Source organism: Chaetodon trifascialis, chromosome 19 (assembly GCF_039877785.1).
Source record: "Chaetodon trifascialis isolate fChaTrf1 chromosome 19, fChaTrf1.hap1, whole genome shotgun sequence".
Taxonomy (NCBI): domain Eukaryota; kingdom Metazoa; phylum Chordata; class Actinopteri; order Chaetodontiformes; family Chaetodontidae; genus Chaetodon; species Chaetodon trifascialis.
Genome location: NC_092074.1, coordinates 22,521,990 through 22,537,821, shown reverse-complemented (window position 1 = coordinate 22,537,821; position 15,832 = coordinate 22,521,990). Strand labels below are relative to the sequence as shown.

General features: G+C 45.3%; 3 protein-coding genes across 3 annotated transcripts in view; 2 read left to right on the top strand and 1 right to left on the bottom strand.

Moving 5' to 3' along the window:
• Positions 1-15,832, bottom strand: part of LOC139347268 (uncharacterized) — a 233,030-nt gene that overhangs the window by 32,459 nt on the left and 184,739 nt on the right. The window lies entirely within an intron of this gene.
• On the top strand, positions 3,694-4,946 carry LOC139348080 (uncharacterized). The gene is made up of 4 exons (XM_070988026.1): positions 3,694-3,794; positions 3,998-4,285; positions 4,425-4,703; positions 4,831-4,946. Exons 1-4 carry the CDS (start codon positions 3,734-3,736, stop codon positions 4,944-4,946), a joined length of 744 nt encoding a protein of 247 aa, XP_070844127.1. The 5' UTR covers positions 3,694-3,733.
• btbd9 (BTB (POZ) domain containing 9) lies at positions 7,660-15,108 on the top strand. The gene is made up of 11 exons (XM_070987752.1): positions 7,660-7,829; positions 8,164-8,372; positions 8,826-9,189; positions 9,629-9,896; positions 9,992-10,211; positions 10,624-10,743; positions 11,440-11,549; positions 11,645-11,834; positions 12,159-12,266; positions 12,863-12,941; positions 13,107-15,108. The coding sequence occupies exons 2-11, from the start codon at positions 8,188-8,190 to the stop codon at positions 13,299-13,301; spliced, it is 1,839 nt and encodes a 612-aa protein (XP_070843853.1). The 5' UTR covers positions 7,660-7,829; positions 8,164-8,187; the 3' UTR covers positions 13,302-15,108.

Here is a 15,832-nt window from a genome sequence, read left to right as displayed (position 1 = left end):
GACAGAGAAGAAACCGGCAGCTCGTTAGCCACAGACGTCGCTAACCATCACGTCTTCTGAAGCGCTCCACCAGCCCTGATTTTTGGGAGTTTGTTCGTTTGGGTCTGGGTTCCTGCAGTGTTTGAGTCAAGCCCTCAAACAAACGTTTTCTGTGTCGGTGACAGAAAAGTGTCGTGAAGTCAACAGGAGGAAGATTCACCACAAACGAAACGTCTCTGAGGACACAGCGGCTCGTTGGACAGAATGTCTGCTGTCAGGTGGACTCACGTCTCACTGCTCCTGATGCTGCTTCATGTCACAGGTGAGACTGATCTCATCTTCGTTTCCTTTGGATTTACTTTTCTTTTCCGCGGTGAATACAACGGCAGCGTGTTGATTTCACCTCATCTTCATGTTTCTCTCCTTTGCTCCAGCTGTACCTGCACAGAATCCCTCCTTCATCGTCAGAGAGGGGGATGACGTCACTTTGCCCTGTCAGGTGATGCAGTATCAGCTGGAATGTGACTTCACCTCGTGGCTCTTCAGCGGTTCTAGTGGGGTATCAAAAGTGATCAGACCCGCAAAGGTCGGTTCCAGATCTCCAGCGGGCAGACTGGGTCTAACGGAGAACTGTTCTCTGTTTATCGAGAACGTCATGGCCGAGGATGGAGGTGTTTACACCTGCACACAGTTCGTCAGAGAAACTCAAAACAGTCAAGTCGGTCTGTTTGTCACGACCAGTGAGTATTTTCAACAGTTCAAACAATGTACAGACACATCCCAACAGACTCCAGTGATGAAGAGTTGTCTCGTCTTCTCCACCTTCCCCAGTGACGGAGCACAGGAACGCTGTCTTCACGAGGCTGTCCTGCTCTGTGTCACAGCTGGGACGCTGCCATCACACAGTGAGGTGGCTGTTCGAGGGGCGATATGTGGAGGAGGACGTGGAGGTGTCGCAGCCTCTGTGCTCCGATGCTGTGGTGCTCCCTCTTGATTACCTGAAGCAGGTGGATGGTACGACGTTCAAATGTGAAGTGACGCACCGTGACACTGGACCAGTGCGGCGGTTTGACTTCACTCCTCAGTCCTCAGGTGACGAATCAGGTGAGATGATGATGAGACCACGTCTGATGCTTTGACGGATTTGAATTTTTAAGATGATGTCATTCATTTCCACTTGTTTTGTTTTTTAATTTGTCAGATGAAGTTACAACAACAGCAAGATCAACACCAGGAGCAACAACAACAACAACAACAACGACAAAAAGGACAACAACAACTACAACACAAGGTGAGAAACAAAGCAGCTGGCTGTTCAGAACCAAACTTTGGGCTGTGAAGGCAGTTTGGACACGTTTGGGTCTTTGCTCCTCTCACTCTGCTGAAACATGAAAACAGGTTCTTTTTTTTCCCACCTGCTCAAGTTTCACAAATGAGCCCTTTAAGGAGTTTGCTGGTTGCAATCTGCAGACTCACCACTAGATGTCACTAACTCCTCCACACTGGACCTTTAAGGACAGCACCGGCTGTGCTCAGTACTGGTGGCACTTTGAGCTTAATGCTAACATCAGCTGCTAACACAGTCAGTGTGGAACAAAGTGGAGGGTCTGACAGGAACCTCCTTCACTGACGCTGTTGTTCTGCTCCACAGCTCGTGCAGATTGTTCTGCTGTGAACTACATCATGTTGGTGATGCGTGTGGCTGAACTCGTCCTCGTTACTGTGATCACTGTTCTCCTCATCAGAGCTCGAGGTGAGAACGTTGAGAGCAGCGTTTGTTCAGACTGATGAACACAAAGGCTGAAATGTTGCTCTGTGTGTTATTTCCAGGGAGGCAGAGACCACCTGATGACCACACTGTGAGTGGACCATCACACTGAAGTGAAGCCATGAGTCAAATGACACGTGTGTGAATGATCAGGGCTGCTGCTGGTAACTGTTCCTGCTGCTGAACGCAGGACTGTGAACGCCTCACTGTTTGTGTTTGTGCAGGTTTAAACTCAGGAAGAAGAGCAGTGAGGCGTTCAGGTGCAGCAGCCTTTAAACTCAGTTGTGATTCTGTGTTTCACAGGAGCCTCATGGTGGAGACCGACATGGCGGCACAGTGAAATATGAAAACATTGGAGAGCTGTCTGCTTCTGTTAAACTCGCCAACCTCCACACCAACATCAACTCAGCGCAGAAATAAGGCCGCTGCTGTTAGCATGAAAACAGGAATCCTGACTTCATTTTGAGGTCTTGGTGAACGCTTTGAAGAGAGCTGATGTTACACATCAGACTGATTCTCACTTGCAGACAGATATTGAAGTCGCTTTCATCTCATTTTAAGAAACTTCTTGTGCATTTAAGAACAGGTCTTCTGTGCAGTCGGGTTGTGCTGTGCTTTTATTTCTAAAATTCTTGCTGAAAAAATTATTTTTGAACGTTTTGAAATGATGCCTGTTAGTGTCCGAGCAGTGACTTACAGAAGCTAAACGCTTCTTATTTAGATAACATTTCTGCATTAAAATGCCTCAAAACAACTCGATCTGCGTTACGTATTTTGTTGAGCTGTGCTCTTACATGATCCCAAACGTTTCCACTGCAGCAGGTCGGAGATGCTGTTCAAACAGACACCCTCATGTTTTTTAAGAACTGAATTGCTCCATCAGTCTTTCTTCTTCAGGTCGCGTCAGTCGATGGTGCTGTGGTGCTGCTGTGGATCCATGAAGGAGCCTGTCGCTACGTGCTGAGCTCAGAAATGACCTCTGACCTGAGCAGGACCCCGAAGTCCTCTCTGTAGATCCACACGCAAATTGTTTATGTGTTGCTTTGTTTGTGTTTGTGTTTGTGTTTGACTTGAATGGGTTTTTTCAGTTACGTTCCTCCATCGTGTTCAACAGCTCTGTTCTCATTGGGCGCTGAAATGTTTAAGTAAAGATAGAAATGCCCTCAAAGCGACCTGAGAATGCACTGAACTCAGTCTACTTTCTCAAGTTTTGGATGCACCTACAGATAAATATAAATACACTCACACTTTAAGCACTCAGCTTGGTGTTTCTGCAGTGAGAATGGAGCATAAAAAGCTCCAAACCGCAGGTGAAGCACTGATGTCAGACTCAACCACCCGTCTGCACTGTGTAACTGAGCCGAGCATGTGCAGAACACACTGCCGACGCTCCTCGTCCTGATTCTCATCAGTCTTTTTATATTTCACTGAATCACATTTTTGTGTTCTTTTCCTCTTTGTAATGTTTGTTGTCTACTTGCATTATTGTGTCATGTAATGTTGTGTGTTTTATGTGTTGTGCTGCTTGTTGTGTCCCCGGCTCCGGCTAAATTATCTTATTTTATGAAGATGATGATGCTGCTGTGACCTTCACGGCTGTGAAAGCTTCCTCTTCTACCATTTTGATGGTTTGTTGCTATGAAAAGCCTTTTCCCCAGCGAGAGGTGTGGCAGGTTAGCCAGTCACAGCACAAAGTGGAAAGGAGAAGTGATAACCAGTGGTGCAACAAGTACATCTTTAATAAGTACTAATACCACACTGACAATATCCAAGGAAATTTGACTTCAAGTATGAAAATGAAAGTACTGCAGCAATAAAATGTGTTTTTCTATCTGCAGTTTGTGGATTCATGTTGCTGCTGCATTCATGTGTTTGCTGCATTTTACTGCTGTAGATGTTTCGGGTTGAGCTCATTTGAACTCCTTTATATCGATCGAACATTTTTCTTTCAGAAGTAAGAGAAGCAGAGAGAGACAGAGAGGCACGATGGCTGAATTCAGATGGATTAAAATATCTGTGTTTCTGATGCTGGTGCTTCAGTTTACAGGTAAGAATAAATATAACGAGCGTGAATAATAAACATTTTAAAAAGCTAATTTATCAATATCATGAATGTTTTGATCTGACAACCAGGTCGTCTGTTTGTCCTCCAACCAGGCGATTGATGAGTTTACTGAACTCTTGGAAATGGATTAATAGTCATTAATAGTGATATTTCTCTTTTTTCTTTGCATTTCTGTCTCCTCTCAGCGGGACGAGACTCCGTCATTGGCAGACTTGGAGATGAAGTCACTTTGCCGTGTGACAGTGTGACAAATGATCAGACTGACTGTAACAGGACAACGTGGACTTTCAAAGTTTCAAGAAGAGAAGCAGCAGTGGAGCTGGTTGATGTGTCAGACAGACTGAGCGTCACAGAGGACTGTTCTCTGGTCATGAAGACGGTCACAGACGAGGATGTTGGTCGTTACACATGCAGAGAGTTCATATCAGGAAAACAAGGTTCAGACTCTTTGGTTCATCTGTCTGTTATTCACAGTGAGTATTTACATCAAAGTGTTTTCAGCTCAAACTGTCACTTTAGAACAAAATGCTGAAACATTACAATAATTATGATTCAGTGATGAGGCTGATTTCACTCTCGTTGTCTTTCTCTCATTATCTCCATCTTCTCCAGTGACTGAACATAAGGACACTGATAAGGCGACGTTAATCTGCTCTGTGACGACATATGAACGATGTGAACTCAAAGTGCAGTGGTTATATAACGGTCAAGAAGGGGATGAACATAACCAACAAATCAGGACACCACAGCCTGCTTGCGTCGACTCTGTGAAGTTTCTGTCTTCACATTACATTTACACACCAAGGTATGAATTCTTCAAGTGTAAAGTGACCGATGGTGACAAAGAGGAGCTGTTTGCCTTCATCCGTCAGCCGTCAGGCGAGAAACCAGGTGAGAATATGTTGAGCTGTTTAAAGTCACTTCACACTGAATAATTACCTGAAATATTGTTTTATTTTATGGATTTAAACACAAGTTTTGCACTGAACAGTTTGTTGAGCTGTGTTCATCTGCTCAGGTGAGGACAAAACAACAACAACAACAACAACAACAACAACAGCAGAATCAAGCACAAAAGCAGGAACCATCACCACAATCAAAGGAGCTTCAACAGAACTTAAAGGTCGAGACTGAACGCTTTCATGTGTCTGTTTGTGCTGAATTCAGTCAGCAAAGACCTGCAGGCAGACGAGCGCTCAGATCCTGACGGACACTTTGTGTCTCTGCTTCATGTTTGGACTTTTCTGCTTCGTCTCGTTTGTCAGCTGCAACTGCACTTTCTGATTTTTTGTGGAGCTTTCAACCCCGTTTCAACTGTGACATGAGGCTGAAAGCTGTGGGAAGAAGCCGTGAGTGAAGCTGAGCTCAGTGTTTGTCTTGTTGAGAAGCTGCAGATTGTGTTTTTCTACTAAAAGTGTTTGATTTGTTTAAAACCGTGAATGAAAATCTGAAGTAATTCTCTTTCAGCTCAGTGACTGAACAGAACAGACCGCTGCAGCCACGAAGCTTCACCTGTTTTCACTGTGTTTGCAGATTGGTGGTGGTTGTGCATCGTTGTGGCTGTGGTTCTAGTCGCTCTTTTAATGATTGTTGTGAAAGTCATCAGAGGGAGGAGAGCTGAAGGTGAGAGCTCAGATTTAACTTTCATCACCGGGAAGTTTCAATCAAACTAGATGATCTGTTTGGAAGCTGAAGTCGACTCTTTTTGTCTTTTCAGGCAACAAAACACGGACGAACGACAGTGTGGTGAGTTTAAAAAGTGTGAATTTGGTTCTGTAGCTGAGAAAGGATGAGCTGAGATGAACAGTGCTGACTGTCCTGTGTTCAGTGGCTGCAGCCTTTCATCAGCTCTGACATTAGAGGCTTCACAGCGACAGTATTTGTGCTGGTTGTGGTGGATTCAGACACACTGTCTCGTGGTCCAGCTGTTTGCATTGTGTCCCGACTGCATGTGCATGAACTGAACTGTGAGACGCTTTCTGACCAGCTCTAACTGTGTCTGTCCAGCGACTGACCTCAAACCCTGCAGGGACTCAGCCTCTTCCTCCAGGAAGTAGCCAGGACACAGTGAGATCACACCCTCCACCAGCACAAAGTCACCCTCTCTGACTCTAACTGTGTTTCACTTTCTGTACAGTGATGAGAGAGAGGATGTGCAGCAAACATGAAAAGGGAAGTTAGATGATGCAGGGGTCCTAACACCCGAGGTCAGGGGTCAATCCACCACAAATAAGCTTATTTACAACAATTTGAGACATGACAGGAACAAAACATGACCTCCTCGGCAGAAGTGATGGAATTTAAAAAGCTGACTGTGATAAAATAGGATAGAATTAAGTTTGAAGCGAGTCAGTGTAAATCCACGTTAGGACTGAGCGGCCATGTTGTCTTCCCTGTGCAGGCTGATCCTGAAGATGGTGTTTCCTACGCCTCCGTCAGCTACACCAAGAAGACCAACAGTAAAGCTCAGGTAAGCTGTCTGACTGGTCACACTTGAGATGTTGTGATGCTTTACATTCTGTCAGTTTTTAATGTTGTGTTGTGTTGTTTTGTGTTGTGCTGCACTCTGTTATGTTGTCCTAGTCTTTCACAGAGTTTAGTGAGTTGTCTCATGTCATTCATATCATGTTTTTTCCTGCCAGGTTCAGAGTAAAAAGGACGATGATGAAGGTGATGCAGTGACCTACACGACTGTGAAAGCATCGTCCTGTGATCCAAGCAACCTCTACGCGACCATCAGCTGACCACACACCAAACTCGTGTCACCAGATCTTCGCTGATGTCTGTTAAAGTTTTTTTTTGTGATCATTCTCATTTAGATTATTGTAAAAAGCTTCTTCTTCTTCAGAGGAGGGTGTAGTTCCTTATTTTGTGGCAGAGTGGAAAAAGGAGGAGCAATAACTGAAGGGTGGCTGTTTAAAATGTAAATGAGCATTATATATATTTCACACATTTTTCTTGATGAGCTTGCTGTCATGCACTTAATTGTCCTTCGTGATGGATGTGCTGATCTGTGCTAATACTTCATCAGTATTTTTAATGCTTTTATTTTTTATTGTAATATTTTTCCTGCTGTTGTTTCTGTTGTCGTAGTTCCTGCAGTTCAGTTAGCTTTGAATATTCAGGCATCAAAGTATCCATCCAAAAGTGACTTCGAGTCACATCTTTATAAATAATAAAGGATAACAGTCACCATGAGGAAGTGACACCTTTCTGATCACAGGATGAGAGGAAAGAAAAACAGCTGCACAATAATTACTTTCAGATTGTTCAGAGTTGATCCAGAGTTGATGCCTGTAACAGTGAAGTCATTTTGGCAGTGGTGGAAGCAGTATTCAGATCTTTAAGCAAAATCACAATGTAAAAATACTCCAAGCAAATTCTTACTTACAGGTAAACATTGGCAAAATGGCCTCTGTCAGTACTACATTATTATATATTATACTACTGGAATATTTTACTGATGCATTGAAATGTAGGCAGAATTTTTATACTGGTTGCAACTAAAAATACCTATTTTAGATACTATTTGGTGGTTTCATTTACTGTGTAACAATGCATTGCATTTATATGCACAATGTTGGTTTTTAGAAACTTAATTTGCAAAGCATAGTATAAGTAAGTATAGTAACTGTAGCAAATACCACAATTAGGAATCGTACTTGCTATATTGTACTTGAGTACTTCAGTTACTTTCCACCACTGAAATTCGATTGGAAACGCACAGTGCATTTAAAACTTATGGTAATGTTTGTTAAAGAAGAAGAGTTAATAAAAACGTAATTAACAGGTGTTTCTATCATCGAACCTGTTGAACACCTTTCCGGGGCTCTTTCTTTTGAAAACCGTTTCTCGAACCGGAAGTTCCTGTTCAATGACCCAGAATTGACTTCCGGTGGCGTAATGTTCGAAGGATTGTAAATTTGATGCTGAATATTTCCTCACAGTGGAAAAATAACAAGACTGTATTTTTGAAATCATCTTTATTTAAACGGTGGAGTGAATGAGAGCTGCTCGGTAAGTTAAAAATGTGGAATAAACGGAGAAAAGAAAAGGAAACGTTAGCGAGCTATTAGCTAACGCTTATTCAGGTGTCAGATGTCCGCGAGACCAGCGGCTGTAAACAAGAAAGCTCAACATCTTAGCTAGCTGTCGCATCCACGTCTGAAAAATGAAACACAGAAACAAAAGAAACATGCCAGATTGCGTCAGCTGAAGTTAGTTCACCACATTTTTCCCGCCTGCCGGTAGACCTCTTGACATTCTTGTTAGCATTAAGCTAGCTATGCGCCGTTAGCCAAGCCTCTGGCTGCGCCTCCGCTAATGTCTGCTTTTCTTACTCCTGTGTCAGATGTGACTCTGGCAGCCGTCGACCATGAGTAACAGCCACCCTCTGCGTCCACTGGCCTCCGTGTCGGAGATCGATCACATCCACCTGCTGTCGGAGCAGCTGGGAGCCCTGGTGCTGGGCGAGGAGTACAGCGATGTCACCTTCATCGTGGAGGGGAAGCGCTTCCCGGCGCACCGAGTCATCCTGGCAGCTCGCTGCCACTACTTCAGGTAACCGTGAAGCCCGTCTTCAGTGGTGATGATGATGATGATGATGATGATGCTTTTGTCAGTGAGATCTCAGTCTGAATATGTTTACATGTGTATTCCTGTGATTTTCATGTTGTGTTCCTCTCACGTGTTATTTAAATGAGATGTGGTATGCTCTACTGTTGTTTGTTTGAATGTTGTGTATTTTACTTTTGTTAATAAAAGATGGATTAAGTGGTAAACAGACATGGACGCAGTTTAGAGGGAACATTTGGATTGGGCCTAAATGTCTAAACTAATGGTTCCTGTCCCTTCAGTTAACGCTCTCCATCCTAAAGGTCCTTCAGTAAGCTCGTCCTTAAGTCTTTAAATCCACAAACCTCAAAAGAGGAATGACAGGAAGTTAGAAAATTACTAATCACTGACAATGAAGTAGAAACCTATCATCTTTCCCCGTCTCCTCGGCTCCTTCAGGGCCCTGCTGTACGGTGGGATGAAAGAGTCCCAGCCCCAGGCCGAGGTGTGTCTGGAGGAGACGCGGGCCGAAGCCTTCTCCATGCTGCTACACTACCTGTACACGGGCCGGGCCAGCCTCAGCTCCGCCCGGGAAGAGGTGCTGCTGGACTTCCTGGGCCTGGCTCACCGCTACGGCCTCCAGCCGCTGGAGGACTCCACCTCCGAGTTCCTTCGCACCATCCTACACACCAACAACGTCTGCCTGGTTTTTGACGTGGCCAGTCTGTACTCGCTGAGCGCGCTCAGTGCGGCCTGCTGCGCCTACATGGACAGACACGCACCTGAAGTGTTGAATTCTGACGGCTTCCTCATGCTCTCCAAGGTAAGCGTTTGCAGGATTGTAGAATGGTGTATGAAGAGTTGTACATTACATGAGGGCAGCCTTCATTCTTCCTCTCTGGGCATTTCTCTCTGTTCCTTTGGTGTGACAGCTGAGATACAGGGACCTCTAGTGGCAGACAGGTGATCTGTGTGAGACAGACACAGGACACAGCATGTGTCACCTGATTGAACTTTAGCTAAGCTAATGACACAGAAGAAGTCCCATAAACTTACAGTCAGATCTTCCCAAAGTATTTGTTTTACAGTGATGTGAAATGCAGGAAAAGCAAGAAGCCACCACATGTTTAGTTTTGTTAACTGAAACAATTGTTTGATTAAAACGTGTGTGTGTGTGTGTGTGTGTGTGTGTGTGTGTGTGTGTGTGTGTGTGTGTGTGTGTGTGTGTGTGTGTGTGTGTGTGTGCGCGTGTGTGTGCGCAGACAGCGCTGCTCACTGTGGTCAGGCGGGACTCGTTTGCTGCCAGCGAGAAGGAGATCTTCCAGGCTTTGTGTCGTTGGTGCCGGCAGCACGTGGAGGGAACCGACACCCAGGAAGTGATGGCGGCGGTGCGGCTGCCCCTCATGACTCTGACAGAGATGCTGAACGTGGTGCGACCGTCGGGCCTCCTGAGCCCAGACGACCTGCTGGACGCCATCAAGACCCGCTCCGAGAGCCGCAACATGGACCTGAACTACCGTGGCATGCTCAGTCAGTGCTCTTAGACCCTCATCTGATTTACTTCTTTGTTTTTCTCACATTATCTGTGTATTTCACGTCTTATTTTGTGTCTTCCTGGGTTTCAGTCCCAGAGGAGAACATTGCCACCATGAAGTACGGAGCTCAGGTGGTAAAAGGGGAGCTGAAGTCGGCGCTGCTGGATGGAGACACCCAGAACTACGACCTGGACCACGGCTTCTCCAGACACCCCATCGAGGAGGACGGCAGGGCCGGGATCCAGGTCAAACTCGGCCAGTCGTCCATCATTAACCACATCCGCCTGCTGCTGTGGGACAAAGACAGCCGGTAAGACAAACTGCCATAGCAGGGTCTTGTCTTTTTTCTGATAGGGTGTGATTCACTGTGTTTTTAAGATAAGATAAGATAAGACTTGGGTTTTTGTGGTTGTCTCGGTGTGTCATGGCATGTTTTCTTGAGGCCTGTCAGACTCATTGTTGTTCCAAACTAAAACGGCCAGCAGTGGAATAAAACACAGATCTTTCATCGTGATGCTCCTTTAAGACTTTTTCCTTTCCAGGAAATTTTCTTATGTACTTGGACTTTTAACATATGATTATTCTGTTTCCACCATATTTGAACAAGAAACTGTGTGTAGTTTTTGCTTTTTAATGAGCCTCATCATACTGACTTTATACACGGAAACAAAGTGCGTCAGAGCTCGTGCTCTGAATCAACATGTCCTTCTTGATCACTGCAGGTCGTACTCGTACTACATCGAGGTATCTATGGACGAGCTGGACTGGGTGCGTGTGGTGGATCATTCGAAGTATCTCTGTCGCTCCTGGCAGAATCTGTACTTCACACCACGAGTTTGCAGGTAAAGAAACTGACCAGTTTATGTCATAAAGGATGTGATCACATTCTGTTTTATTTCTGTTTGATGCAGCGTCGCAAGTTTTTTGGAATCTGCTTTCCAAGAAAACCACGGCTTGTAAATGAGAGGCAGAGGACAGAGGAGAATATTTCAAGCGTTTGAGTATTTTGGTGCCTCTTGAGCTGGAGACGCTTTAGATTTGGAATAACGTGCTGTGGGCGCGCCTGGTTTGAGATAACAGCGGAAACATCCAAACAGATGTGAGCAGATGTGACTCAAGCTCGCCTGAAGGGAGGCAAGCGTGAGGCTGCATCGTCACTAAAACACAACCAACCAACTTTCCACCTCCAGAGATCTGTTCAGAGCAAAATCTCACGCAAGTTTACCCTCAAACAATATGTTTACACTGAGTTGCCAGTTTATTAGGTACACCCAGCTAAAACCAATACAGCCTAACTCAACAGTCTGGCAACAACCCCTCCCTTTACTTTAAAGATCTCTTAATGTATGTTGATGGTGTATAATAGTATTTATGCTGTAATTTGATTTTATATTAAACTTTCAAAATAAGAACTCGCCTTTCCTTTAGCAGCTCGTCTTAAAGCCTCTGTCACTGCGTTTGAACAAACAGACTTTGAATCTTGATGTCCGTTTTCTGAATAACAGAATTATTACCTGATGTCGCTCGTTGTGTCTCAGGTACGTTCGCATCGTGGGGACACACAACACAGTCAACAAGGTCTTCCACCTTGTGGCTTTTGAATGCATGTTCACCAACCGCTCGTTCACCCTGGACAACGGACTTCTGGGTAAGTTTCAGAAATGGACGCAGAAACAAAACTGAAGCGTTTCTGCCGTCAGCTTGTTGTGAATAAACCTATAACTCTGCATCAAACGTCTGCAGTTCCCGGTGAGAACGTGGCGACCATCGCGTCGTGTGCCAGCGTCATCGAGGGTGTGAGCCGCAGCAGAAACGCCTTGCTCAACGGCGACACGCGCAACTACGACTGGGACTCCGGCTACACCTGCCATCAGCTGGGCTCTGGAGCGATCGTCATCCAGCTGGCTCAGCCCTACTCCGTTAGCTCACTGAGGTAAGACTGAGCTCCTGACTCAGCGTGGATTCATCAGCGTGGACGCTCACATCGTTAGAGGTATTGTGTGTGTGGACGGCCCTTCACAGTCAAATTAAGCATCTCAAACATTAAATTAAGCATTCATTTTTTCTAAATCAGGCGAACGTTGAATTGTGTCACCACGGCTGCTTTAGCTTTAAAACACATCACAGCTGTTTGACGTCGATGTTTGGCTGCTGTCATTAATCTGAAGAGTCGTTTTAATCTGCCGTCTGAAGCAGCGAGTGAGTTGAAAACAGGCCGACAGCGTTTGTTGTTCCTTCACTTCCTCTTCCTGTTCAGGCTGCTGCTGTGGGACTGTGACGAGCGCTCCTACAGTTACTACATTGAAGTCTCCACCAACCAGCAGCAGTGGACGAAGGTGATCGACCGCACCAGGGTGGCGTGCCGGTGAGGCCCCTGTTTCCTGCTGTCAGCACGGTGACTTTTCCTGTTACCTGAAGTCCTTGAGCACAGCTGTCAGGTCGATCTGTCAAACCCGGCACAGAGACATCTTGAATAACGTTAAAAATTCAAGACATGTAGGTTTGTGTGTTGAAGACATGTCTGTGAAAGGCAGCACAGATGGATCTTCTACATTATTTCAGTGTGTCAGCAGGTCAGAAGTGCGTTTGTTGGTCATATCGCATCATTGCAGTTACCAACAGACGACACTTTCTCCTCTGTTCAATTGTGAAGGAACTTGAGCCTCATGCTGTTTGCTGAGGAAGGCTTGTCTGAAGGTCACTTCCTGAATGGAGGCAGGATGAAAAGTACTCTGTTATACTCAGTTATAAATCTTCAGTTTTTGGCAGATGTGCACTTAAAAAGCTGTTGCTCGAGACTTTTAAGGAACAGGAAATGCCAGGCTTAATGTCAAATAGTTGACAGACTTTTCTTGTAAAGCCTACGAACAGGAAATGTAATCAAAACAGAACATTTAGCCTGAGATACGATCCGCGTGTTCAGGAATCCCGCTCTGATGTTTCGACCCTCCTCTCTCACAGATCATGGCAGACTCTGAAGTTTGATAAGCAGCCTGCTTCCTTCATCCGTATTGTTGGGACTCACAACACTGCTAACGAGGTGAGAACGCTGCTCACTGTGGGTCGGTGGGTCGTTTTAGCATTGGACAAACAGTGTCTGTGTTTATGCTAGCTGGTTGTTAGCATTGTCAGCAGCTCGTAAAGGAGGTCGTCTGTGTGTGATGGTGACTTCTCCGGTCCGTGTCTGACTCTGGTCTGTCCTCAGGTGTTCCACTGTGTCCACTTCGAGTGTCCGGCCCAGCTGGACATGGAGGTGAATGAAGGCAGCCCGGGCCTGGACTCCTCTGATTGTGGGACCGCCGCCCAGCAGTCGCGACCCCAGCGACCTTCACGCACACACAGCCTGCTGCCCTCCCAGCCCTCCTCCTCCTCCTCATCCTCCTCACAGTCCCATCATTGAGAGCCCCTCGTGTCGGAAGGTGTCGAGAGGAAGGCAGACCTCAGAATGCCATTTTGCACAGCCTTCATCATCCAGACTGCACTGCTACGACGCTGCTAAAGGCGACTGTCTCATTGTCCTCACTCATGGTTCGTCTGTCAGAGACTGGTTCATCTGTAGCAGCAGCACTTAGGGCTCCAGTCTTCCCAGTTTTAAAACAGAAAGTTAGGAAATGCATCCACTGGCTCGTACATTTTATGAAGGTACTTTTTAGCTACTAAAACTCCAGTTTTCTCCTTCAGATCCGTAAAGTGGAATCTTTGCTTCTCCAAAGACGAGGCACACGCTGACCTGTGGTCGTACTGTACCACCAAAGAGCCGTGAGACCAGGGTGGGGGGGTGCTATCTCAATTTTACGAGTTAATATTTCCAAAAGAGATGAATTTTATCCTTAAACGAGCTATTTTTTTAAGAAACTGACTTCAAACGAGTCTGCTCACCTTTCATACCATCAGACTAAAGAGTAGCAGTCGAGTATTTTTCAAAGCGTGGAACGAAATTCTTCAAACGGTTGCCAAAGCTGTGGAGCTCATGCATTCTGTGGCGTTTGTATGCAGTTTGCACTTAATCCAATTATGCATTTGCATATTAAGTAATAGGTGTTGAGTATTTGTTGACAGGCTTTCACACCCGAAACCGCGATCTGTGGTCGTTATCTGGTGTGACTTTTTGATAGTTAAATTCATACCTCAAGGAAAACCTCACTAAAGCTAAACTTAGATTGAATTAAGTGTCTTAATTTAGTATTTAAAGCACTTGAATAGCTTAGCACAATGATTTGGGGAATCAATTAGGTTGTGAAAATTGGGGCTGAGGGGCTCGGACCAAATTATTGTATGCACTTAGGCTACAGGGAAGAAGGTTTCTATACAGGTGATTAACGAGCAGCTGCTATCAGCACTTTATTTTACTCAAGTACACAGAAATAAAGGTTACAGCTTGGGTCTTGTGACTGAAGTACAGTGCTGAGGTGCTGGATTTGGTAACTTTCTGTTTGTATGTTGCGTTGAAACGCCTCCTCGTGTCAGGTTTGAGCTGTGTTTTCTGTGTTTTGGGAGATTTGTGTTTGAATTAAGCTATCCGTGCTGTGGTTCCTGTTTGTTTCATGTGTTTCCTGATGTTGCACTCTTGAGTTGTTTGTCTTGGAAAAACTCCCTCATTTCAGACCTTTGATTTGATGTTCACAAACCTCAAACATGTGACTACCCCGGGTGACCCTCTGATGTTTCTGTGAGCACTCTTCAGTCATCCCAGTCTACATGTTAGAAGATTACCTTTAGTTGGATGAAGTCTTCCTCAATAACTAACCACAGAACTGAAATAGGGCTTTGTTCAGGTTACATTTTAATGTAGAGAACACACTCCCCACCCCCATATAACTTCATGTACGTGTATAGTTTTACTTAATATATGTGTTAGTTTTTACCATTGATGTGTGATTGCATTTCACTGCCTCTCGTTCAATATAATGCCTGTCAAAAATGTGATTATGGAAACAACTGACTGCTCATGTTTATTTATGCAGCGCTCGGGCTCGTCCGCCGGCCCGAGCCGCTGCTGTCAGACACGGTGGAGGTCTTTGACACAAGCAGTACGGTGATCTCTGTCTTCTGGAGGGCCTCGTACAGGCCAGCAGCGGTCATTCATCAGTCGACGTGTGTTCAAGGCGCCGATGCTCCGGTGGCTCTGTACGGTGTTGATGTGTGAAGCTGCCCGAGGAGCTGTTTTGTTCTCATGAAACCTTTAAAAACATCTCATTTTGAACCTCAGAGAGCATTTTGTCTTGTTTGTCCTGGCCTGTAGGAGCAGCAGCAGAGAGGGACAGGACAGAAGTGTTGGAGAGCGAACACTGTTTGACTTGTACAGACACACTTCAGCTTTGTGTACTTTGTGTAGTTTGTCTCAAATATGAGCAGAATTACTCCAGCCTGCAGGTTCACCAGGTGGTGCTGGTAGCACTGTTTCCACCACCGAAAGGTATGTTAGTCATCTCACCCTGGAGAGGAGCCCGAGGACACGATCCTGTGCTTCGATGGCACACAAGCTTTAACGAATTTATACATAAATGTGCTCAAATATTTGTAGGGTCACATGACTAATCTGGAAGCTGGTGCTTATAGTGACAAAGCTCTCCATCTGTCATCTTATTGTTTTCCAGTAAACTCATTGTACACTGCCTTTCCAGTACTAAAACCAGTCCAGCTGGTGGACATAGTGGAGCATTCAGACATTTCCCCAGGAGCAGGTGGAGACCAAATTTGAGCTGAAAGGAGAGTAAATATTGGACACCTGCTCATCTAGAGATGTGATTGCAAATGAATGCTGATATTTCTCTGTGTCTGCTTGATGGAGACATGGACGACTCTTATGACATGTTCATCATTTCAGCTTTATTGAGTGAGAAATAAAACCAACGGGTTAATGAAGGTCGAACAGCTTCACACTGACGGATGCAGACGGTGTACAGAGCATGTGGAGATGATGCTGAAGGC

What these genes read in the sequence shown, in the direction of transcription:
- LOC139348080 (XM_070988026.1), top strand. Translation starts at nt 3,734, where the DNA reads ATGGCTGAATTCAGATGGATTAAAATATCTGTGTTTCTGATGCTGGTG. An exon ending in GCTGGTGCTTCAGTTTACAG is followed by an intron (nt 3,795 to 3,997) that starts GTAAGAATAAAT and finishes GTCTCCTCTCAG; the next exon opens with CGGGACGAGACTCCGTCATT. An exon ending in TCATCTGTCTGTTATTCACA is followed by an intron (nt 4,286 to 4,424) that starts GTGAGTATTTAC and finishes CATCTTCTCCAG; the next exon opens with TGACTGAACATAAGGACACT.
- btbd9 (XM_070987752.1), top strand. Translation starts at nt 8,188, where the DNA reads ATGAGTAACAGCCACCCTCTGCGTCCACTGGCCTCCGTGTCGGAGATC. An exon ending in GCTTCCTCATGCTCTCCAAG is followed by an intron (nt 9,190 to 9,628) that starts GTAAGCGTTTGC and finishes GTGTGTGCGCAG; the next exon opens with ACAGCGCTGCTCACTGTGGT. An exon ending in CCTGGACAACGGACTTCTGG is followed by an intron (nt 11,550 to 11,644) that starts GTAAGTTTCAGA and finishes AAACGTCTGCAG; the next exon opens with TTCCCGGTGAGAACGTGGCG.